This window comes from Cervus canadensis, chromosome 13, assembly GCF_019320065.1.
Source record: "Cervus canadensis isolate Bull #8, Minnesota chromosome 13, ASM1932006v1, whole genome shotgun sequence".
Lineage (NCBI taxonomy): Eukaryota > Metazoa > Chordata > Mammalia > Artiodactyla > Cervidae > Cervus > Cervus canadensis.
Window position 1 is genome coordinate 24,444,230 of NC_057398.1, and position 26,806 is coordinate 24,471,035.

Consider the following 26,806-nt stretch of genomic DNA (forward strand, 5'->3'; position numbering starts at 1 on the left):
TCCTCCTGCCTTCAATCTTTCCCAGCATCAGTGTCTTTTCCAACAAGTTGGTTCTTCCCATCAGGTGGCCAAAGGACTGGAATTTCAGCTTCAGCATCAGTCCTTCCAATGAATATTCAGGAATGATTTCCTTTAGGAAGGACTGATTGGATCTCCTTGCAGTCCAAGGGACTCTCAAGAGTCTTCTCCAACACCACAGTTCAAAAGCATCAATTCTTCAGTGTTCAGTTTTCTTTATAGTCCAACTCTCACATCCATACATGACTACTGGAAAAACCATAGCTTTGACTAGATGGACCTTTGTCGGCAAAGTAATGTCTCTGCTTTTCAATATGCTGTCTAGGGCGGTCATAACTTTCTTTCCAAGGAGTAAGCGTCTTTTAATTTCATGGCTGCAATCACCATCAGCAGTGATCTTGGAGCCCAAGAAAATAAAGTCTATCACTGTTTCCAATGTTTCCGCATCTATTTGCCATGAAGTGCTGGGACTGGATGCCATGATCTTAGTTTTCTGAATGTTGAGTTTTAAGCCAGCTTTTTCACTCTCCTCTTCACTTTCATCAAGAGGCTCTTTAGTTCCTCTTCACTTTCTGCCATAAGGGTGGTGTCATCTGCATATCCGAGGTTATTGATATTTCTCCTGGCAATCTTGATTCTAGCTTGTGCTTCATCCAGCCTGGCATTTCACATGATGTACCCTGCATATAAGTTAAATAAGCAAGGTGACAACACTCCTTTCCCGATTTGGAACCAGTCTGTTGTTCCATGTCCAGTTCTAACTATTGCTTCTTGACTTGCATACAGATTTCTCAGGAGGCAGGTCAGGTGGTCTGGTATTCCCATCTCTTGAAGAATTTTCCACAGTTTGTTGTGATCCACACAGTCAAAGGTTTTGGCATAGTCAATAAAGCAGAAGTCGATATTTTTCTGGAACTCTCGCTTTTTTGATGATCCAGTGGAGGTTGGCAATTTGATCTCTGGTTCCTCTGTTTTTTCTAAATCCAGCTTGAACATCTGGAAGTTCATGGTTCGTGTACTGTTGAAGCTTGGAGAATTTTGAGCATTACTTTGCTAGTGTGTGAGATGAGGGCAATTGTGCAGTAGTTTGAGCATTCTTTGACATTGCCTTTCTTTGGGATTGGAATGAAAACTGAACTTTTCCAGTTCTGTGGGCACTATGAAACTATGAGCCATGCAATGTAAGGCGGAGGGTTATGGTGGAGGGTTCTGACAAAATGTGGTCCACTGGAGAAGAGAATGGCACCCCACTTCAGTATTCTTACCTTGAGAACCCCATGAACAGTATGAGAAGGCAAAAAGATAGGACACTGAAAGATGAACTCCCCAGGTCAGTAGGTGCCAAATATCCTACTGGAGATCAGTGGAGAAATAACTCCAGAGAGAATGAAGAGACGAAGCCAAAGCCAAAACAATACCCAATTGTGGATGTGACTGGTGATGGAAGTAAAGTCCGATGCTGTAAAGAGCAATATTGCATAGGAACCTGGAATGTTAAGTCCATGAATCAAGATACATTAGAAGTGGTCAAACAGGAGATGGCAAGAGTGAATGTTGACATTTTAGGAATCAGCGAACTAAAATGGTATGACCTAAAAAAAATCCCTTACATTTATACAGTGGAAGTGAGAAATAGATTCAAGGGATTAGATCTGATAGAGTGCCTGAAGAAGGAAATGGCAACCCATTCCAGCAGACAACCTATGGACAGAGGTTTGTGACATTACACAGAAGGTAGGGGTCAAGACCATCCCCAAGAAAAAGAAATGCAAAAAGGCAAAATGGTTGTCTGAGGAGGGCTTACAAATAGCTGTGAAAAGAAGAGAAGCAAAATGAGAAGGAGAAAAGAAAGATATACCCATTTGAATGCAGAGTTCCAAAAAATAGCAAGGAGAGAAAAGAAAGCCTTCCTCAGTTATCAATGCAAAGAAATAGAGGAAAACAATAGAATGGGAAAGACTAGAGATCTCTTCAAGAAAATTAGAGATACCAAGAGAACATTTCATGCAAAGATGGGCACAATAAAGGACAGAAATGGTATGGATCGAATAGAAGCAGAAGAAAATTAAGAAGAGGTGGCAAGAATACACAGAACTATACAAAAAAGATCTTCATGACCCAGATAATCATGATCGTGCGATTACTCACCTAGAGCCAGACATCCTGGGTTGCGAACAAGTGGACCTTAGGAAACATCACTACAAACAAAGCTAGTGGAGTTGATGGAATTCCACTTGAGCTATTTCAATTCCTAAAAGATGATGCTGTGAAAGTGCAGTACTCAATTTACTGAGGTGAGAAACACTTAAATTGCAGGTTTGGACCAGGAAGAAGATAAATGTAAGTCTATTTTGAAATACTGAATTTGAGATGTCTACCAGACATCTAAGTGAGATGTCAGGTAAGAAATATATGGATCAGAGGTTCAGCAGATAGATCTAGGATAATGATACAAGGATGAGGGTATCATCAGTTGGTACTTAAGATATAGGAGTAGGTGAGATTAGACAGGAAGAGAGAACAGAATAAAGAAAAAAAGTGGGCCTAAAACTAAGCTTTGAAGAACATAATTTCCTCATCAACACTTTATGATGAAAAACTTTAAACATAAGGAGTTACCAAAAAAAAAAAAAGGAGTTACACTGTGAGTATCCATATACCCACCACCAAGATTCTATAACTGGCTTTTCACTATATTTGCTTTTTCCCATTTCTATTTATTTGTCTCATCTTCTATCCGTCGATCAAGGTATCTTATTTTTGATGCATTTCAAAGTAAGCTGCAGATATTAGTACATTTCACCCCTAAATGCATGCACATCAACCAGAGTTCAATATTTTTCTATGGGACTTTTTAAATTGAAATTTATGTATAATGAAAATGTTCCATTTGATGAATTTTAACAAATGTATAATTGCCTGTTTAATGCAAATTCCTATCAATATATATACATCATGATGACCCCAGAAAATTCCCTCAAGTCCCTTCCAGTCAGTCTCTACATCCTCTCCCACAGAGGCAACCATATTTCTGATATTTTTCCACCAAAGATTGCCTGTTCTAGAATTTCATATAAATGGAATTATATAGTATATACTCTTTCTTATATGTAAGGCTTATTTTATTTAGCAAGATGTTTTTGAGACTCATTCATGTCATTGCAATTAGCTTGTTCTTTTTTCTTGATGAGTATTACTACATTGTATGGTGACACCATTGTTTAGATTTTCTTTTATTGATGGACACTAAAATGCTGTTTCTCATGTAAGGTCATCATAAGTGAAGCTGCTACGAACATATATGTATAAATCTTTGTGGACATATGTTTTCATTTCTCGAGTAAATATCTAGAAGTGGAATTGCTGATAAGGTCAGAAAGTTGATAGATGGTTTGTTTTGTTTGGGGTTTATGTGTGACTGTGTGACAGAATATTTTACATGTTAGCATCATAGCAAGACAATCCTTCCCAGGCATCATCCTGATCTGAACCCCCACCCACTATGTTTACACAAATACTCTTCCATGATCATTTGTGTTAAATACATATAAATACAGAAAACCCCTTCTGCATATCAGCCTCATCTGAGAAGCAAAATGATGTTTATAGGCAAATATAAGAAAGTGAAAGTGAAGTCACTCAGTTGTGTCTGACTCTTTGCAACCCCATGGACTGTAGCCCACCAGGCTCCTCCATCCATGGAGTTTTCCAGGCAAGAATACTGGAATGGGTTGCCATTTCCTTTTCCAGGGATAGGCATATATAACAGGTTATCAAATATTTGCTGTGATTCCTTGTGATAAAGTCAATGCAAATTAGTTTTGTTCTGTGACTTTTATATCATCAGTTGAGAACATCTGATGCTTGGTTAGATGTTGCAGAAACAAGGTTACAAATCTCTGCAGAAAAGAACCACAAATGAACACTTCAATTATGAAAGTGGAAGTAACTTTGCACAAAATTTTAAAAATAATTCTTTTTCCATGTAATTTTAGCAAAGGTTTTGCCCCAGATGAAATGCTTGATTAGAAAGGATGCCTGTTAGCAAAAGGAGTTTGAGAAAAAATAAAAAGCACTTTGCATTTGTCATAATTTTTAGCTAAGAGAGATATTTACATGCAGACTTTTCCCTTGAGAAATCTGTGCAATATTACTTTTTAATGTAGACACTAAACATTCTTGGCAGAATAAAGAACACAATCACATCAAAAGCTTGAGAGGACTGCTTATTATTTGAGTATAATCAATGAACTGAGTAACAGAAGGAAACATGTAATTTAGGATATCTCCACTTCAGTTTAAGTGAAATGGATGCAGATGTTAAGTTTTGAGATTGTTATGACTAGGATCATGAAATCAGGGCCCAAAGAAAGAAAAAATCATGGATAATTCCTTTAAAGTGAGTAAACATCAACTATATGAAAAATCAGAAAATGGCTTATTTCTGTGGACCCTTGATTGCTGTACCCTTTCCCTTGTATGTTAAACTATTTTGGTGGTTAACATCAGCAGAGAGGGAATTTTCTGGAAGAACCCTGAGTGGCTTATACTTTTAATAGTAAGGTAGGGAACTGAAGGAAGCTAGATGGCCAGAACCTGGGCTAAAGTCAGTCTAGAAACAGCCTGGTAAGGATACTGTTGACCTGACCAGTGGAGGCTGGACCCCATCTCAGGATTGTTGCCACTGTTTCATCAGACTCTGGGTATCACAGGTGTGAGTGGGATGAATTCTACTTACGTCTGCGTAACTCAGTTCAGACTCAAAGTTCCAAATAACAGCATCCAGGCTGCCAAGCTTAGATCACTTTCTCTCAGTCTAGGATGCTGTGGGGTAGAGGGGGAGGAGGTGGCAGGTGGAGGGCAGAAGGCAAATATCTGGGTTTTCTGCCTGTAGTGGGAGGAAAGATCATGCCACCCACAAATATTCCCAATTAGAAAATTCCCTAACAGTATAAGAAGGGAAGGGTAAGATGATGAGCAGTCAAAAAATTATAAATATCCATTATAAACATCTATCTTTCAGGGGTATGAGGTGATAGAATCTTGCTCTGCCCAACAGCTACTATACATCATTTCTGCAACTGTAGGCCGTAGGTTAGGGGCTTCCCAGGCAGCTTGGTAGTAAAAAAGAATCTGCCTGCCAATGCAGGAGGTGCAGGAGATGTGGGTTCTGTCCCTGGGTTGGGAAGATCCCCTGGAGGACGAAACAGTAACCCACTCCAGTATTCTTGCCTGGAGAATCCCATGAACAGAGGAGCCTGGTGGGCCCTAGTCTATAGGGTCGCAAAGAGTCGGACACAACTGTGAGACTGAGCACACATGAGGTGGTAGCTTACTAAATCACCAATTATTGATATAAACATATCCATATATACATGTACACACAAGCACACAAATTGATCCACTGAAGTTTTGTTTTTTTTTTCCCTAAGTTTACGGTTCCTATTGAGAAAAGGAAACTTCTTTCTTTTTTCCAGGTCAAATAAAGGGTATGGTCACAGGTGTCATTAAACAACAGCTATATCACAGCACCTAACCTCAGAGAATAAATTTGAAACGAATGTATTTTGATGAAATAACATTGCGAGAAAGCAATTCAGCCATATAGAGTCATGAGGTTCTGTTTAAGCGACTCCTTTTAAAAGATGCTCCCAAATATAGCTTACTGATGAGAAGGAAATTCTAATAAGGGGCATTGTTCTCCTCTTCACATTGGTTCCTGAATGACCCCTTGTGCTCCTTTGATTTTATCTGATATTTTCAAGTCAAAAGTATTAGGAAAATCTGCCCACCTGTGAACTCAGTTTCCCGTTTAGTCTTGTAGGGTCATCTGTTTACATGACCATTACTCATACAGGATTATTTGCAAATATTATGTCTGCACTGTTGTTGTTCTGGGTTACTAATTCCTTGAAAAGGCAGGATCTCTGTCTAATTGTGTTTAAGACCAAATATTAGTCATTACATGTAAGCAAGATTTTTAAAGCTGCTGTTGTGCATTATAACAATAAATAGCTTGCCTGGCTACAGCAAATAAAATCTCTCTTCAGGGAAGACAGGTTTGACAAACCACAGTGTGGGGGCCAAATCCAGCCCACCAGCATTTCTTTATGTCTGCTTTTATAAACAAAGTTGTACTGGAATCCAGTCATGTTCATTAGTTTACACATTGTCTAGAGCTGCTTGCATGCTATAACACAGTTGAGTAGTTGTGGCAGAGACCAGATAGCCTGTAAAGCCTAAAATATTTACTATCTGGCCATTTACCAAAAAATCTTGCTGACCATTGATCTATGTCAGTGGCTCAGAGCACAGAATGGGATCTTCTGTAAAATCCTCCCAAAGAAAAACTCCCTGGTCCCACACCAATACCCCAAATCGAAACCTCTGGAGAGCTGGAGATACACAGTTTTTAAAAGTTCACACAAAATTGAGAATCACCAGCCTAATATAATACACAGTACCTAGTAATTTTGGCTTCCTGGATGGCTCAGTGGTAAAGAATCTGCCTGCCAATGCAGACCAGGAGACATGGGTTCAATCCTTGGGTCAGGAAGATTCTGGAGAAGGAAATGGCAACCCATTCCAGTATCCTTGCCTGGAAAATCCCATGGACAGAGGAGCCTGGCAGGCTACAGTCCACGGGGTCACAATGAGTCAGACACAACTGAGGAACTGAACACACACAAGCACACAGTATAATTTTAAAAATTTTCATTCACTGAGTGTCTACTACTAATAGATGTCAGGCATTGCACTAGATGCTCAACATGTATTTTCTCATTTACCTACATAAAAACCATCTTAGATACATTTTAATTTAATACATTAAATACATTTAATCCTTATTTTATAGCAAAGGAAATACAGCATTCTAAGGTTAACTTGTACAACACAGCCAGTAAGTAACGGGACAAGGGTTTGCACTAGGTCTTTCTACATGTCCAAGACTGACAACAGAAGAAAAATATACAGGTGGAAAGAGATACTGATTCTTATCCCCTGAGATGTGCATTTTCTCTGGGGGAGCTGTAGTATTTCCCATTACTAATGTTACACGGACCTCCATAAGAATAGTTGGCCTAAGTACGACTTAGACCTAGGTATAACTGCTGAATTCTACCATTAAAAGAAGGTAGCACACCTGAGAAAACACTGGAACATTCAAATAAGATGTTATTCAAATCTAGAGGATAACAAGAGGGAAATAAACTTATGGAGTAACATAAGGGTGAAAACTCATCTTCAATGAGGAATATGCCACAGGGACATTTTCATATCTGGTCCATGACCTATCTCCTATTGGTAGAGCTCAACTTTAATCCCTAACCTCTTAGAACATCATAAAGAACTCTAAAGACTCACCTAAGCCCAGATCTTAGAAATTAAGGCATGGAGCAAAAGGAAGTTTCCTCTCCATCTTGCTTACAGCACAACTTTCAAATGCTGGTTTCCTGAATGATTTACATATCAATGTCCGACTGTTTCTTAACTGGTTATTTATAACAAGGTAAATCTAATAATGCCTAAGAAATATTGAACATACTTTTTTTGCTAGATGATATAATTTGGTTACAAAATGTATTTAACCTCAATATATCAGAGCAACTAAAGAGCCTCTTGATGAAGGTCAAAGAGGAGAATGAAAAATCTGGCTTAAAACTCAGCATTCAAAAAACTAAGATCACAGAGTCCAGTCCCATCAGTTCATGGCAAATAGATATGGAAAAATGGAAAACAGTGACTGGCTTGATTTTCATAGGTTTCAAAATAACTGCAGATGGTGACTGCAGCCATGAATTAAAAGACACTTGCTCATTGGAAGAAAACCTATGACAAACCCAGATGGCATATTAAAAAGCAGAGACATCACTTTGCCAACAAAGGTCCATCTAATCAAAGCTATGGTTTTTCCAGTAGTCATGTACAGATGTGAGAGTTGGACCATAAAGAAGGCTGAGCACTGAAGAACCGGTGTTTTTGAACTGTGGTGCTGGGGAAGACTCTTGAGAGTCCCTTGGACAGCAAGGAGATCAAACCAATCAATCCTGAATAAAGGAAATCAACCCTGAATATTCTTTGAAAGGAATGATGCTGAAGTTCCAATACTTTGGCCACCTGACGGGAAGAACCGACTCACTGGAAAAGACCCTGATGCTGGGGAAGATTGAGGGCAGGAGGAGAGGGGGTCAAGAGAGGATGAGATGGTTGGATGGCATTATTAACTCAATGGACATGAGTTGGAGCAAACTCCAGGAGATAGTGAAGGACAGGGAACCCTGGCGTGCTGCACTCCCGGGGTTACAGAGTTGACTGAGTGACTGAAAACAGCAACAATACCTATAATTGCTTATTTAGGCAGAGCTCTAAATGCTGTTCAAATAATTAGCTTGATAAAAATGTTTAATCCAGTCATACTAATCTTGGGTTTATTCAAGTTCTAGTATCTGTCTTTTGCTAACTCTCATTGTGCTGTGACTTAGATAATTTTGATAATTTGGTTTTTATAATTCTAGTATCCTATTTATTGTTGCTAATTTATGCCTCCCAAAGCATTGATATTTTATAGTGCAAGGAGTAATTAGAAAAAGAAAAGCAGCTTCAGATTTCACTGGGTAGATTTAAAATTGTACTTCAACTAGGGTACCTTTTACTCATTAGTATGATACTGTAAAAATGAGCACTTATAATTGTTATGGGCTGAACTGTGTCTATCCATCCCTCTTGCTCCCACCAAAGTCACAAGTTATAGCCCTATAGTACCTCAGAACATGGCTGAATTTGGAGATAGGGTCTTTGGAGAGATAACTATGGTAAAGTAAGGTTATAGGGATAGGCCTTAATCTAAAATACCTAGCGCCCCATAAGAAGAGGAGATAGTACACAGATAGACACGATGGTGAAGACAGAGGGAGAAGATGACTGTCTACAAGCCAAAGGGCAAGGCCTTGGAAAAAACCAAGCCTGCCTACACCTTGATTTTGGACTTCTAGCCTCCAGAATTTTGAGAAAATATCTGTTGTTTAAGCTATCCAAAATGCAGTATTTGTTACTACAGCCCTAGCAAACTAACACAATAATGAAAACCAACAGCATTCCAGTGAGTTTTGCCCAATTTAAAAGTGGAGCTGCTTTCTCCCATGACACTGTTTAAAGTATTATAGAACCTAGAATGCACTTCTCTGCCTCAAGTTGTCTGATGTCTCTTTCATAAAGGGGTGCTGTTTACTATCACCCTGGAATGGGTCTCAGGAGATCAGCTGAAGTTCAGATATTCTTAATTCATGGGTAGTAGGCCAGTCCAAAAGCAATTACAGGCAGGACTCAGATACATCATTTTATTTAGCTCTTTTGGAATCAAGTCTACAGGAATCTAGTTCCAGAAATCCCAGAACTAACTTGGCTACATCTTCCATGATCATTTTGGATTGTTACCCTGGATCTAAGGCAACGCCTTAGGTGTAGTTTGCAGTTACTAACTCAGGCCTGTTTTGAGATTGAACTGTAAAGATTAAGGGCAGGTCAGAAACTATTGATTTCCTCCTATTTCCTTGGGACACCTTCCTCTATTTCTCACCCCACAGATTTATCTTAATGAACACTGGTAAAAAGTGTAGATTGGGTGAAAATGTAGACTATGGGGAATCTATATACAAGGAAAGGAGGGTGAGAAAGAGAGGACTAATTTGGCCTCCCATAGTTAATTTACCTAAAGCAATTCAGAAAATCCAAATGACTCAGCTCCAGTACCCTCTGTTTTGTGCATGTGTTCATTTTTGAGGCTGCCATTCCCTCTGCATACATAAATAATTTACACTGGAGAGGTCTCAGGACCTAGCCATACTTTCAGTTCAGTTCAGTTGCTCAGTCGTGTCTGACTCATTTGAGACCCCATGGACTGCAGCACGCCAGGCTTCCCTGTCCATCACCAACTCCTGGAGCTTACTCAAACTCATGTCCATCATGTCGGTGATGCCATCCAACCACCACACCCTCTGTTGTCCCCTTCTCCTCCCACCTTCAATCTTTCCCAGCATCAGGGTCTTTTCCAACAAGTCGGTTCTTCCCACCAGGTGACCAAAGGATTGGAGTTTCAGCTTCAGCATCAGTCCTTCCAATGAATATTCAGGAATGATTTCCTTTAGGAAGGACTGATTGGATCACCTTGCAGTCCAAGGGACTCTCAAGAGTCTTCTCCAACACCACAGTTCAAAAGCATCAATTCTTCAGTGTTCAGTTTTCTTTATAGTCCAACTCTCACATCCATACCTGACTACTGGAAAAACCATAGCTTTGACTAGATGGACCGTTGTTGGCAAAGTAATGTCTCTGCTTTTGAATATGCTGTCTAGGTTGGTCATAACTTTCCTTCCAAGGAGTAGTGTCTTTTAATTTTATGGCTGCAGTCACCATCTGCAGTGATTTTGGAGCCCAAGAAAATAAAGTCTGTCACTGTTTCCAATGTTTCTGCATCTATTTGCCATGAAGTGCTGGGACTGGATGCCATGATCTTAGTTTTCTGAATGTTGAGTTTTAAGCCAGCTTTTTCACTCTCCTCTTTCACTTTCATCAAGAGGCTCTTTGGTTCTTCTTTGCTTTCTACCATGACGGTGGTGTCATCTGCATATCCGAGGTTATTGATATTTCTCCTGGCAATACTGATTCCAGCTTGTGCTTCATGCAGCCCGGCATTTTGCATGATGTACTCTGCATGTAAGTTAAATAAGCAGGGTGACAATATACAGCCTTGACGTACTCCTTTCTCGATTTGGAACCAGTTGTTCCATGTCCAGTTCTAACTGTTGCTTCTTGACCTGCATACAGATTTCTCAGGAGGCAGGTCAGGTGGTCTGGTATTCCCATCTCTTTCAGAATTTTCCATAGTTTGCTGTGATCCACATAGTCAAAGGCTTTAGCATAGTCAATAAAGCAGAAGTAGATATTCTTCTGGAACTCTCTTGCTTTTTCAATGCTACAACAGATGCTGGCAATCTGATCTCTGGTTCCTCTGCCTTTTCTAAATCCAGCTTGAACATCTGGAAGTTCATGGTTCATTGACTGCTGAAGCCTGGCTTGGAGAATTTTGAGTATTACTTTGCTAGCATGTGAGATGAGTGTAATTGTGCGGTAGTTTGAACATTCTTTGACATTGCCTTTCTTTGGTATTGGAATGAAACTGACTTTTCCTATCCTGTGGCCACTGCTGAGTTTTCCAAATTTGCGGGCATATTGAGTGCAGTACTTTGACAGCATCATCTGTTAGAATTTGAAATAACTCAACTGAAATTCCATCACCTCCACTAGCTTTGTTTGTAGTGATGCTTCCTAAGACCCACTTGATGTCTCCTGTGGAGGTACGGGTCAGCAGTGGCCTGCCACAGGGGCTCTGGGTGCAGCAGACCTAGGTATGGCATAAGCCCTCTTGGAGGAGGTCACCATTAACCCCACCATAGAGCCACCAGAACTTACACAGGACTGAGGAAACAGACTCTTGAAGGGCACAAACAAAATCTTGTGCACACCAGGACCCAGGAGAAAGGAGCAGTAACCCTGAAAGAAACTGACCCAGACATGCCCATGAGTGTCCAGGAGTCTCCGGCAGAGGCGTGGGTTAGCAGTGGCCTGCTGGAGGGTCAGAGGCACTGAGTGCAGCAGTGCCTGTGTGGAACCTTTCAAAGGAGGCCGCCATTACCTTCATTACCTCCACCATAGTTTGGCCTCAGGTGAAGTAACTGGGAGGGAACACAGCCCCTACCGTCAACAAAATTGGATTAAAGATTTACTGAACACAGCCCCACCCATCAGAACAAGACCCAGTTTCCCCCTCAGTCTTTCTCTCCCATAAGGAAGCTTCTATAAGCCTCTTATCCTTACCCATCAGAGGGCAGACAGACTGAAAACCACAGTCACAGAAAACTAACCAAACTGATCACAGGGACCACAGCCTTGAATAGCTCAGTGAAACTATGAGCCTTGCTGTGTAGGGCCACCTAAGACGGATTGGTCATGGTGGAGAGTTCTGACAAAACGTGGTCCACTGGAGAAAAGAATGGCAAACCACTTCAATGTTCTTGCCTTGAGAACCCCATGAACAGTATGAAAAGGCAAAAAGGTATGACACTGAAAGATGAACACCCCAGGTCAGTAGGTGCCCAGTATGCTACTGGAGAAGAGTGGAAAAATAACTCCAGAAAGAATGAAGAGACAGAGCTAAAGCAAAAACAACACCTAGTTGTGGATGTGACAAGTAATGGAAGTTTAGTCTGACGCTGTAAATAGCAGTATTGCATAGGAACCTGGAATGTTAGGTCCATGAATCAAGGTAAATTAGAAGTGGTAAACAGGAGATGGCAAGAGTGACCAGTTGACATTTTAGGAATCAGTGAACTAAAATGGACTGGAATGAGTGAATTTAACTCAGATGACCATTGTAGTTACTCCTGTGGGCAAGAATCCCTTAGAAGAAATGGAGTAGCCATCATAGTCAACAAAAGAGTCTGAAATGCAGTACTTGGATGCAATCTCAAAAATGACAGACTGATCTCTGTTCGTTTCCAAGGCAAACCATTCAATATCATGGTAATCCAAGTCTATGCCCCTACCAGTAATGCTGAAGAAGCTGAAGTTGAACAGTTCTATGAAGACCTACAAGACTTTCTAGAACTAACACCCAAAAAAGATGTTCTTTTCATTATAGAGGACTGGAATGCAAAAGTAGGAAGTCAAGCAATACCTGGAGTAACAGGCAGATTTGGCCTTGGAGTACAAAACGAAGCAGGTCAAAGGCTAACAGAGTTTTGCCAAGAGAATGCACTGGTCATAGCAAACACCCTCTTCCAACAACACAAGAGAAGACTCTACACATGGACATCACCAGATGGTCAATACCGAAATCAGCTGTACTTTAATAGATCTAATTCAAACTTCATTCTCATATCCTCCAATGAGCCATCTATTGAAGCTGATTGTACTTATATGCCTCTACGTACAGATCTAATGCACAGTATTGACATCTGTCAAAAGGTAGGTTCTATGACATTAGAATGATGATTCCCACTAGTTTTTCCTTTTAACTTTCACAGAAGTCTATATTTTTATGCAAGAATCATCAAGCTATTTTATACTCCAGCTGTTGACAAGTACTTCTCATTGTATTCTTCCCACTAGATTATTACATTTCTTTAAGGCAAGGAAACATGATTCATTTATCTTTGAATTTTTTCCTCCTCTTCCAGTCCTTCCCACTCTCTAGCCCCCCTACTCAATAACATGGCATTTATCTATAACAAAGAGTTGGGTATATATGTGACCTACCGAACTTATCCTAGTCTCTATTCCAGCTGTTGCAGTGAGTGAGTTGGTAGCTAAGGTTTTTTTCTAGCCCTAATAAAATAAGCAATGCTTTAAGTTGAAAATTACACATTCCAGATCAATTTTAAAGCATGTGGTAACTTAAAAAAATAACTTAGCATAAACTAAAAAGCATAGCCTATTCTAAATAAATAATCAAAACATTATATAGGCATATCAGAAAACACATTTAAAAGATTTATAAGGCCTTATTCTGATTTGTGTGTGACATTAAAAAAACAGCACTAAAATTTTTTTAGGTTTCATGCTAAGAGCAAAATTGTATTTGGTTACTGTCATCCTTATTTGACTGATCAAGAAACTAAAGACTATAATGATATATATCTAAAATGGATTTTTAAAGAACATTTGTATACCTTTTGTGTGCCATGTGCTGTTCTAAGCCCTTTACATGAAAATTTACTTATAAATTTCACTGGATTAAAACAAATTATATAATTTAAGCATTTAGAAGCTTAAATATAATTTAAATTTCAACATAATTATTTAATCTTTTTCATATTAACTCTCAACACCCTAAAATGGTTACTATTATTTAACAATAACAGAGCAAAAATTTTAAACAGCAGCATCAGGGGGGAAAAGTGCTGAATTCACTAGCTAGAATTCTTACAGAGTTAATTTGGGAATAAAATCCAGGATATCTTTTTTTTTCCACTGAATAACCATATTATCTGCTAAATAGACTCAGTCTCATGGGAGAAATTATTCTCTGCACTTAATACGTCTACCCTATCTGGGGCATTCAAAGCATATAAACTACTTTTTGTAGATTAGTTTTTATTGCAAACACTTGTTTTCTTCAAAGCTGGTCTGTTTTTTTGCCAAATGTTTGTTTAATTATATCATTAAAATGTATTTTGGGAAGCCCCTGCATTTTAAACTTATTTTTAACAAAAATAAAAATAAATTTAACTTAAAAACCTTACTTTTTAAGGGGACCTTGAAGCGGGTCTATCTGTTGAGGTGTAACTATTAACAGTTCAAATAAATTACATGATCTAGGTTGACTGTAATGAAATTTGGCTTAGTTGCTTCACCTAAACAGGGAAGTTGGCATGTTTGCCTAGCAACAGCCGCTGAAACCTTCTGTTGTGGAAGGTTCCCTAGGAGTGAGAAGGGAGGAGGAGGAAAAACTGGAGGAACAGATTAATCTGTTTTTCCCAGCAGGAGACGCGAGGCCTGGCTAAGGGAAATGCAATCCAAAAGATAGCCTTTAGATTAGCACACACCCACCTAATCCCTCCATGGTAGCTAGAAATTTGCCCTTGGCAGGACTGGGTTGAAGAGATGGTTACTGCTTCAGCCCACTTCAAAGAGACTAAATTCCAATCAGTATAAAGACATCAATAGGTCTTCTAGAAAGAAGCTGAAATCTGAGTAGCAGGAGGGTGTTAGCAACTAAAAAGAACTGTTCTCTGCTCAGAATTTAGGAAGGTGTGTGATATATTATTTACAAATTATATAAAAACACTGGCTGTTATAGTAATTGAATTTATCACCTTAAAAGCAGAAGCTTCTCTAAATATAGCACTTCTTTTGGTATTGGGGATGTATGCAGGGAAGAAAGGACAGAACTGCAAAATCTCTCTTCTCTTGGCCAGACCTGAGGAAAAAATAAAGGGATGATAATGCAGAGGAGTATTAACTGGGTGCTTATTTGAGGACCGTCTCTATTCTAGATGATTTATTTTGTAATTAGGGCTGTATGGTATAAGAAGAATCCCCATTTCTCTCCTTTCTTAAAAGCAAATGTTTGGTTAAACTGAATAGTCTTGAAGGGGTTTCCCATGGCCCCAAATGAAAATGGTTTCTTTTCCATAAGACAGAAGAAACTTTCAATAACTACAAGGTTAGCTTTTAGATCCGAGTTTTTTCTTCTAAGAGCCAGTTCTTTTCCTGCCCTCCCTCAGACAACTCTTAATTGGTCACATAGGCCTGGAGAGACGTTTTGAGGCAGTCCAGTGTCCAGGCCTTTGGACTGTTCAGCCCTGTTGGGAGGCTGAATTCTTCAGAGACTCCTGACTAGGGCAAAGCTGGTGTGATCAAGAACCAGGATAAAATGAGATAAGAACAAATTCTTCTGGGGTGTAGGAGGAGAGACGTGAAAAAGAAACAAGAGCAGAGGGACGAGTTGAGAAAGCCAAGGGGCTAGAGGTGAGCGCGGGACCGGTTGGAAACGTCAGACATTTTCCAATTCACCCTCGCCGTCTGACCACTTGCCCGCGGGACGCCGAGGCGCTGGAGGACCAGTTCTTCGGCTCAGGGCGTGGGTGCGCGCCGGGTCCAGGCGGGGAGCGACGCCGCCCTCCCTCCACGGCGTTGGTGGCGGGTGACTCAGAGCTTTGCTCCCGCGCCCGCCCCGCCCCCTCCGCCTGCCCCGCCCCCGGAAGGAGGAGCCTCGCCCTCGTCTCCGCCCCAGTCTCTGGGGCGGGCCGGAGCCCGAGGAAGAGGAAGGGGACGAGGACAACGAGCGACGGGGCGGAGGAGGAGGAGGAGGAAGAGGAGGCCGACCAACAAGATGGCCCCTGCTGCAGGAGCAGCCTCAGCAGCAGGTGGGGGGCCGGAGGCGGCGCTGGTGGTGGCGGCGGCGGCCGTGGCCCGGCGGCCTGGGACAGAGTCAGAGTCGACGGTGGCAGCGGCGGCGGCGGTGGCTGCCCCGGCGGTGGCGACGGCCGCGGGGACTCGGAGCTGAGAGGAGCTACTGCTCGGACCAGCGCGGTGAGCGAGCGGCAGGCGGCGGCGGCGGCGTGGGGAGCCGGGCGGCCGCGGCCCGGCCTCCGTCGGGAACAATAGGCGGCCGCGGCGGGGCAGGGGCTGTCCTCAGCCGCCCTCGGCTCCTCGGCCGTAGCGTCCGCCCGCCCGGCCTCGGGCCCCGCCGGTGGTCCAGGGACTTGTCAGTGGCCGGCGTCCTTTAGGCCTCAGGCCTCCGCGTGCCGCCGGGAGGGCCTGCAGGGATGGGTAGGCCGTGGGGAGGTACAGACGCCGCCCTGGACGAGGGGAGGGCGAGGGAGGCTTGGGCCATAGGGAGGGGGCCACCAGGCTGCCCAGCCCCTCTGTTAGTCCGAGGACCTCGGCGGGAGCAGAGAGCGTCCGGGGGATGCTTTTTGGACCCTCAGGCTGCTGGGGTGGAGGAGGTGCAGGCGTCTGTAAACAGGCGCCGCCTCTGCCTCCCAGCACCTCAAGGCTGCTCCTTCTCCCCTGCCCCTTAAGCGGTCCCCTTCCTTGGCCAAGTGGGCTTTACGAAGTCTCTGCTGGAGCTACTGCAGAGCGAGCCCGGTAGTCTTTTTTTCCTTCCCGGCGGCGCTAGGGCGGTTAGGTTTGCAGGTGTTTTTTTAAAAAAAATTAAGTGCACAACAGCCAAGAAATCTACCAGGTAAAATGTGATTATCGACAAAGGATGGAGAGAGAGAGAGAGAGCTAAAGGCTGTTCCTCTTTAAACATCTCTAGGCATCGGTTCTCCGTAAACATCAATTGTGTTCGCTTCCAGGGTGAGAGTGAAACAAGGGCTCTTTTGGAACGGTAAATAATATAACTCTTGACATCCCAGAATAGTCCCAGAAACTGGAAACAAAGCCGCTTACTGGCAACGCGGAGACAAATTGTAATGTTTGAATAGAACTTTTCTTCAAAGGAACCGTTTTAAATTATTAATGTGCCTCATAAGAAGCAACATTAACTAGATAAAATAGACCTAATGAAGCATTTCTTCAGGAGATAGAAGAGGTTCATCTCCAGGCCAGAACTGGTCTTTTTTTTTTTTTTTTTTAACGATTTTCGAAAAGTAGAAACAACTGTTCTCTGTTGGATGTTTAGGCTTATCAAGACGCATTATTAGCTGCCCTGTGTAGTGATTTCTGAAATGTCAACAATTAACTACTATTTCTCCTAAACTTAATTTCTCAAGGAGGAAATTATCCAAGTTATTTCAATTTCAGTTTCTATGGCCGTATGGAGAAATTTATATTAAAATTGTTTGAATGTGTCCGAAAGACTGCTTTCCACTATTTAACATTCACTGTCATGGTCCAATTAGTTTGCGTTCTTCACAGGACCTGTGCTGTGCAGAGAATATGCCAGTTAATATCTTTTACACAGTTTTAGGGTGAACTTCTAATTAGAATTGTCCATATCTGTTGTAATTTAGAGCATTTTCAGGTTATATGAAGTTTAATGAGAAGCACTGGTCCTTGGTTCTTCCACAAGAACTCAGGGTAAATAGACTAGCAATTGAATAAACGTGGAGGTTGGACTATTTTTTTGTTGTTTAGAATTGAAGTATAATAGATGATATGAATGACTTTCATTTTATGTCTAGTATAAATAATGTGGATGTTTTGACTTTTTAGGTAGTGGGGAAAGAACAACTTTCACATGGCTCCTGCTGATGTGAATTTTCTGGGAATACATTTCGACAGGGGCATTTTTTAAGTGTTCAAAGTTATAATTTAATCAGTTTTTTTTTTTTTGCGAATTTTGTTAGGTTGATACAGAGTGCAAGTAATCTCTATATCATAATGATACTTAAATTTATCTGTGAATGATGCTTAAATTTATCTGTGACTCTAAACCTATTAGAACAATTGTAGTAACTTATGATTTTGTACATTTTAAGTGATCAGTGTGCTTTGTTGTGGAAACAGATCTGTGTTAAGGACTAATTTGCCTCATCATCTTCCTGAAAACAAAGATTTTTAAGTGTTGACGGTTTTGTGTTTGAAATTGGATGCTGATCCAACAAGCATTGAGGCTAGGTCCCAGTTTCTATTCGATATTGAAAAAGCTCTTGGAGAATTGTGCTTTTGTTTGTGTCAAACTATTTTAAGATGTGATCCCTCAATTGTCATGCCCTCAATATCAGTGTTTATTCTGATTATATCAGTTCAGATTTTCTCAAGTGATAATTTAAGAATTTCCTCTAAGAAGTTTTGGGACCACAGCTTAAGAATTAGATTTGTGTTTTTGAGGTAATATTAAAAGTTACTATATGTTTGATTCATTTGGAGAAATTTGAAAGGCTTTTTTTAATACATTAAAAATCTAAAATTACAGTTTTTCAAAGCATATTTATAAAATGAATAAAACATTTGCATTTATTCCTCCTAATTCGTCTGTAATATTGGTGGTATTCTCTTTTTATATAGGAAGAGTCTGAGTCTAAGGAGAAGCTACTGTAACTGGCAAAAAGACCACTTAATTAATAGGTGAAAAAGCTTACTCAAACGCAAGTCTTGTGACACAACTTATTAATAGATGTTTTACTACTGCTACTCCTGCCATATGTCCCAAGGTTAAATTTGCATCTCCTGTATGACGGATTTCTTTTTTTAAAACTATGAACTATGTTTTGTAATATTGTGTTTGCCTTTTGCGCTAATATCCTTTCTAGTATCATTATTTGTACCCTGCCAGTATTCACTTATAAGTTTGAGAAAGTATTTACTCATGTAAATTACAGGAAAAACACTAGTTTTTGGTTTTAGTACATCTGAATGCCATACATATAGAAACTCATACTGTTTACATAGAACAGATTTGTGGTAATGTTGTAATTGTTTCATGGCTTTAATTTGTTAACTAAATTATGCCTTTGAAATAAATACTTAGGAAGATTTTTAAATGATTTTAGTAACATTCAATGATGTTAAGGTCAGGTCAGCTTACATTTGAAGCTCTTCATTTATAATTTTTTAAAGCCATTGACCATTTAGAATTCTGCAGCATTTTTTATCTCCAGATATTAGAGCTTGAAATGGAGTTTGGTGAGGCCTAATGAGTCTTTTCTTGCATATATCTTGGAAGTGGTTGGTCCAGTAAAGTGAAGAATAAACTGATAAATGATCCTTGTTTGGTGGACATTTCGGAGCAGGATGTTCCTTGGCAGGGTATGCTGACCTGGTTTAGCTTTGGCCCTGTCCATGCTCAGGAGTTCAGGTATTCTTTGGGGTTGGATTCAAGTGGGTTTAAATTCTCAGATTGACCTGCATCAAGACAGTCACAGATTTCAAAATCAGCCTGTTATTAGGATCTACTTTAAGATTACCGTCTCTTTTGTTTAATCCTAAAGTCTAGACTGTATTTGGACTAGCCTCTGAGGGTATAGCATAATATTAATTTTGTCAATCATTTATATGAAGGAATTTTTCTTAATCCAAAGTTTCTTAATGTTGAGTCTATACATCTTCATGTGTGAAGTTTACCCAATCTGAAGTGATGTTGCACTACATCCACAAGACAGTTAGCTTTAGCATACTTATTTATATCCAGTGTTGGTCAGATTTGTGCCTGTTTACTTTTTATATTCTTGCTTACTCTTTATGTAATATTAGACATTTCTCATCAGTTCACAGTATTTCTGATTGTTTGAGGTTTGAGAAAAAAATTTTAGTAAAAATTTTGATTTCACCTTACATGCACAGTTGAGCTGACTAAAATTATGCTCTGTCCTAGAGGATTAAATATTGCAAGGTTCATTTATATATTTTTTGAGACTATTTACAAATGTATGTCAGCAGTATTTTGATGTTTGTCAGGCATTTTAGTGCTGATATCAAATACACACCTATTACTGTACATATATGGTGATAATTTAGCTTGTAATGCTTTTTTTCTAAATATCTCCAAGATCTAAATAGCATTTGAATGTGGTAGCAATGTTTTTGAAGAACTCTAAAATGGTCTATATATTGTAACAAATTTTTTTTAATGGAGGTTTAAATCGCATAATATAAAATTAACCATATTTAACAGTTCAGTGGCAATACATTCACAATGTTGTACAACCACCACCTCAGTCTAATTCTAAAACATTTTATCACCCCAAAAGGAAGCTCTTGTACCCATTGAGCAGTTACTCCCCATTTCCCCTCCCTCAGTCCCTGGCAGCCCACCATACTACTTTCTGTCTCTGTGAATTTAACATAAAATCATTTTGAGCCAAGATTGAACACGAGTGCTGTGTATAATTGAAATTGCAAGAGAAGACTTTGTGATATGATTGTTAGGAATCAAAAACCACCTCATTCTTTGTGTTCTTCTCTAAGTACAGTAGGCATGCTGCCAGGGATTCTTTATGGGAGAAAAGTTGGAAGTCACAGCATTTTGAAGTTTTTGTTTTGATCACTCCAGAGAAGTTGTACTCTCAGATTCATTAGGGTTGTGATAATTAACTAAATTTTATTTTATTTTATTTTTGAGAATTAACTAAATTTTAATGTTCTCTACAATTGTGAGCAATGAATACTTAGTCTGTTGTCTGCAACTTGTTTGCCTTTTGTTTTTTCTTAATATATAGAAGAAACTTAAGAACTTATTTGAAGTTACAGTAGAAAATGTTTGTTAGATTGAAGCTCTTTTATCTTTTTTTTTTTGAAGCTCTTTTATCTTTATGAGTCTAACTTTATGACTTTTATTCAGCTAACATTCGAGGCTGTTTGGAGTTAGGATTTGCTTGTTGACTAAATCTTCAAAACCTTGGTCTTGGCTGTATACCTAATTCCCTCCAAAAGCATGGACACTTAAACAGAAGCAATTGGTTTGTAAATGTTTGTTGGTCGATTGAGGGAGAAAATAAACAGACTTTTTTTTTTCTTTCTGGAATGAAGTATAATAAAGTTGGACTTCTGTAAATTTAGAATTACTGCTGAATTTAAAGCTTCAATTTTGGGCTTTGAAAATACTCTTTTATTCTTTTCCAAAATTCAAAATTAGGTACTTCCCCTAATTAAATTTAAATTTTAGTGTTTATGGTGAGAAGTGAAATACAGATTTTATATTATCTGTTAAAGATTTATAATACTTTACAAATACAGAAGCTCTCAGCAGGGAAGAAGAATTTAAATTTTGATGCTAATTTCCTCTCTTTTAGGGGAAATTTAATTATTAAATGTAGTTTTAAGAGCAACTTTAAAAGTTACAAAAAAGAATTATATAGATATATTTAGAATTCAATGCAGTAAAATTTCTGCTTTCTTTTCTTCTCTCTCTTTTTTTAAAAAAGTATTTATTTATTTGGCTGCACCTGGTCTAAGTTGCAGGTGTGGGGTCTAGTTCCCTGACCAGGGATCAAACTCAGGCCCCCTGCATTGGGAGCGTGGAGTCTTAGTCACTGGACCACCAGCAAAGTCCCCTTCTTTTTTTTCACTAGTGACTTTTTTAAATGTCAACTTTGTCTGTAAATATTTATGTTTACATATACCTCATTTATGTTTGATAGTAACATTTATTAGAAAGCTAGTGTGCTAAATTAACATTTAATCATAAAAGAACATCTTTAAATGAGGTTATGTTTAAAGATTATGCTTGAAAATACGGTTTAGTGTAAGATTTGTGAATGAAACAGGGTCATTATATTCTTAACTTTATTATAAAATAGTGTATCATCTGGTCAGATCCCAATTTAGAATAAGAAATAGACAAAAAACTTTTATTAATTATTAATGAACTAAATCATCTATATGAAGGCAACTGGCTTAGAACCTCTTTTGCACTGTGTGTAATTCTAAGAAGTTTGATTATCTGCTTTATAATTTCACAGCAGATTAAAAATGCAAATTAGACGTGGGGGTAGAGGCACTCTAGGTAAGATGGACAGTAGTCCCTGAGAGATGGACTACTCTTACTAGGAAGAGTAGTAAGATAAAAAATCACCTTTGTTGTCAGTCTCTAAGTCGTGTCTGACTGTTTACAATCCCATGGAATGCAGCATGCCAGGCTTCCCTGTCCTTCACTGTCTCCTGGAGTTTGCTCAAACTCATGTCCATTGCATTAGTGATGCTATCTAACCATCTCATCCTCTGCCATCCTCTTCTCCTTTTGCCTTCAGTCTTTCCCAGCATCAAGGTCTTTTCCAATGAGTTGGCTGTTCCCATTGGAGCTTCAGCATCAGTTCTTCCAATGAATATTCAGAGTTGATTTCCTTTAGGATTGACTGGTTTGATCTCCTGCAGTCCAAAAGACACTCAAGAATCTTCTCCAGCACCTTGATTTGAAGGCATCAGTTCTTCGGTGCTCAAGCTTCTTTATGGTCCAACTCTCACATCCATACATTGCCAGTGGAAGAACCATAGCTTTGACTGTACGGACCTTTCTTTATCAGCAAAGTGATGTCTCTGCTTTTTAATATGCTGTCTAGGTTGGTCATAACTTGCCTTCCAAGGAGCAAACGTCTCTTAATTTCGTGGCTACAGTCACCGTCTGCAGTGATTTTGGAGCCCACTGTTTCCACTTTTCCCCCTTCTATTTGACATGAAGTGATGGGACTGGGTGCCATGATCTTTGTTTTTTAATGTTGAGTTTTAAGCCAGCTTTTTCACTCTCCTCTTTCACTCTCATCAAGAGGCTCTTTAGTTCCTCTTCACTTTCTGCCATTAGACTGGTATCATCTGCATATCTTAGGTTGTTGATATTTCTCCCAGCAATATCGATTCCAGCTTGTATTCATCCAGTCCTGCATTATCATATTAGCTTGGGACAGTGAAATACAAAGGCACTTTAGACTCTTGAGTATATCAATTAATTAATTAATTATTGGATTTTGCTGTATAACCTGTTGATCTTCATGATAGATTCATTTTGGGAAAATTCACTTATGTGTGTGATTTGGGGAATCATAAAACTATATACAGAGTATATTAAAACAGACTTTGGAGTTAGATGTATCTTAGTTCCCATCTTTTATCATTAACTGTATAATTCTTTGTCTCTAAAAACAGAAATGGTAATATCTGAAAGGATTGTTTCTAAATTTAAGTGAGTTAACCTATATCTTTAGTATAGTATGCATTCAATAAATGTTACTTTCTTACTTAAATTTTGTTTAATAAAAATCACTTTAGAAAGATATTCATCTAGACTATTTGAACATTTTCTGCTGTCAAATGTTAGTACTCAACATAAAAATAAACTTTGTGTACTGGTGGACTTGGTGGTAAAAAATGAAATACCATTCTCATTCTTTTCCCACATCAGTCTTTCATTAATATGAACCTGTGCTGTTTAATACCAGCCACTAGCTACATGTGATTATTTAAATTTAAAAATTTAATGGACTTTCTTATAGAGCAGTTTTAGGTTTATAGAAGTTTCACTGTAAGTAATGTTTCCATGTATGCCTTTCCCCACAGTTACTTCTGTTAACATCTTACGTTAGTTTGGTGCATTTGTTATAATTGATAAACCAGTATTGACAAATTATTAACTAAAGTCCATAGTTTAGTTTACAGTTCACGATTTTTATTGTACAGTTCTATGGGTGAGATTGTCTTTCACTTAGCAACGTATGTTTAAGATTCTTCCCTGTCTCTCCATGACTTGATAGCTCATTTCTTTTTATTGCTAAATAATGCTCTGTTGTATGGATGAATTTAAATTTTAATGAATTAAAATCAGAATTTAAAATTTAGTTCCTCAGTTGCACCAACCACATTTCAAGGGTTCAGTAGCTACATGTGGCTCAGTTCAGTTCAGTCGCTCAGTCGTGTCTGACTCTTTGCGACCCTGTGGACTGCAGTATGCCAGGCTTCCCTGTCCATCGCTATATGTAGCTACATGTGGCTAGTGGCTACTATATTGGAAAATGCAGATATAGCACATTTCTATCATCTCAAGAAGTTCTATTGAAGAATGCTGATACCAACCAAAGTCTGATTCTCCATACACTCCATTCTCACAGAGAATTTACCTTTTGGCACAGCCTCAATTTGTCAGTAAGCCTACATTTTCAGTGCGTTGGCTTATGCTGCCAGCAGTCGTAAACTTAACATAATTTAAAATTCTTTACTCCTCCAAAGAATCAGTCTTTCCAGATGCTGTCCATTATAATGTGGTTTCCTATCAGGGCATCATCTTTTATTCCACTCTTCTTGTCCCTAAAACCTAGATCATCTTTTTCTTTATTTTTTCTCTACGCCTTTTGAATATTTATCAAAGGTAAACATGTCTCAGAGCTAATAACTGGCAGAGGTTAGATCAGAATCTAGAACTCCTTTTTCTAGTTCTCTCTGGGGATTTCCACTAGTTGGGGTTGCTTTTACAATAATTTTAAAGTTACAGTCATGTTTGAAGAGTTTATTGGGGACTGCGTGATTTATATCAAAACTGGAGAGGTTATAGCTATAGATTTAATAAATAGTGATATACTAATTCTTTTAAAAACAAGAACTTGAAAATGAAGTTTATCTTATTTCACTGATTCTTCTTGATAATTCAGTTATGATGGGAAAATTTTTTTGCTCTGTGTGTGACCCACTTTGCCTAATAAAACTTAATTTTCTGTACTAATATGCATTGGCTGGTAAGAGTGAATAGAATTTTAACTGAACATTGTTGCCATCCAAAATTCTCTGTTGGCTCCCTGGTGTAGTTTATATTCTATTCAAATACTTTGTAACATCCAGTTTGGTTACCACATGAACCTGTATCTTCTTAAACATTCTTCAGATTATCATGTTCAAGTTTCCAGAGCTTGAAAAATGGAGAGCCTTGTGTCAGTGTCTTTTGCTTTTCTTTTGGGGTGAGCTGTACCTCTGCTTTTGCTGAAAATAGCCATACTGTTTATGGTCTTGATCTGACCTTCACTGTACACTGGTTATGCTTGCTCAAAAGTTCATTTTTGTGGAGACATTCTGTTAAAGAGTAGTAGGTCTTGCATGTTTAAGTAGTGTATTAAAAAAAAGCCTGAATTTTAACCTTCATTTTGAAATGCTTTCCCTGTAATTACTGCTCTTAAAACCCATGTTTTGTATGTCAGTTTTTACATTAATTATAGTTTTGATTAAAACTGTCACTCTTTACTTGAATCTAGCCTCTCTTTAAATTTATTAAAAACTTTTTTTAAATGTGAAGGCTCTTCATATATTTAGAAAAGTTGAGTTATGCGTTACCTGAGTCAGTTTTTCAGAAATGTCATTTTATTATGTAAGTCTGCAGTTGATAAAATCTACTCGTAAGGGCACAAAAGTTCCTTTCAATTTATTCTCTTTCTTCTGCTTTAGAAAGGAGAGGAGGAGAGAGAGAGGGTTTTTTGAATAAGAAAATCCTTAGGATAGAAGATGTAATATTTAAATCTCTTTAAAAGCATTTAAGAGTAACTTAGAATATCACAAAGCTTAGAACATAATCTTAGGAAAACACCTTTAAATATTGAAGCAATAGCACCTATTCCCCTAATGATTGACATGCATTATTAGTTAATTCACTGTATTCAGAGTATTAAAATAAAACTAAGCATCATCACAGCTGTATAATGACAAAATGATAAGTGGCAGAGGAGAAGGAAGGGACAGGGAGCAAAGTCCTATCAATTGAATCTCCATTTTTGAGAGATTTCAAATTCAGTTATTAACTTTGACTATATTAGGGTTAGGGTTCATTCTTGTTGTACATTCTATGGATTTGTAAAATATGCATTCTTTCATTTAGTAATATGCATTTAAGTTTCTTCATGGCTTGGTAGTTCATTTATTTATTTTTTTTTTTAGAACTGAATAATATTCCATTGTCTGACAGTACCACAGTTATTTATCCATTCACTGGTGGATGTCTTCGTTGGTTGCTTCCAAGTTTTGCAATTATGAATAAAGCTGCTGTAAATATCCACATGCAGGTTTTAGCGTGGATACAAATTTTCAGCTCCTTTGGGTAAATATCAAGGAGAGTGATTGCTGGATTGTATGGTAAGAAACTGCCAAATTGTCTTCCAAGTTAATTGGCCCATTTTGCCTTCCTATCCACGATGAATTAGAGTTCCTGTTGGCCCCACATCTCTGTCAACATTTGAGTTGTCTGTGTTCCAGATTTTGGCCATTCTAATAGTGTGTAGTGGTGTTTTATTGTTTTAATTTGCATTCCCTGATAACATATGATGTGACCTATCTTTTCACATGGGCTTTCCTGGTGGCTCAGAGGTTAAAGCGTGTGCCTGCAATGCAGGAGACGCAGGTTTGATCCCTGGGTTGGGAAGATCCCCTGGAGAAGGAAATGGCAACCCACTCCAGTATTCTTGCCTGGAGAATCCCATGGACGGAGGAGCCTGGTAGGCTATAGTCACGGGGTCGCAAAGAGTCGCACATGACTCTTTTCGTATGTTTATGTGGAACCTAACATTGTATAGCTGGAGTCACACAATATATAGCCTTTTCAGATTAGCTTCTTTATCCTTAACTTTTTAATCTGTTACTTCAGTTTTAGCTTTACCTCATTTATAGATATTTTTAAGAATGTGGTTAGTTTTGGAGGCATACTTTCTTCTAAATATTAAGTACCAGCATTAAAAAAAATAGAACCAATGTGATATATTCTGCACTCTTACCTTTCATGTGACTTGTCCAGCACTATCTTTAGAAATATGAAACATGCCACAATCAGGTAGTGGTATTTTTCATCATTTAAAAATTATTGAGCAAATATGTGCCATAC

The 26,806-nt window shown here is 38.8% G+C and overlaps 2 protein-coding genes across 2 annotated transcripts in view; both read left to right on the forward strand.

The window, feature by feature from the left end:
• The window catches only part of LOC122451704 (translation initiation factor IF-2-like), a 116,743-nt gene that overhangs the window by 84,355 nt on the left and 5,582 nt on the right, over positions 1-26,806 (forward strand). Inside the window, exon 2 of the mRNA XM_043484622.1 lies at positions 15,484-16,110. Within this exon, the coding sequence (XP_043340557.1) occupies positions 15,484-16,110 (627 nt within the window). The remainder of the gene's footprint in view (positions 1-15,483; positions 16,111-26,806) is intronic.
• RC3H1 (ring finger and CCCH-type domains 1) overlaps positions 15,867-26,806 on the forward strand; it is a 74,308-nt gene continuing 63,368 nt past the window's right edge. The window contains exon 1 of the mRNA XM_043484867.1: positions 15,867-15,944. The gene's annotated coding sequence lies outside the window, so the exon portion shown is untranslated. The remainder of the gene's footprint in view (positions 15,945-26,806) is intronic.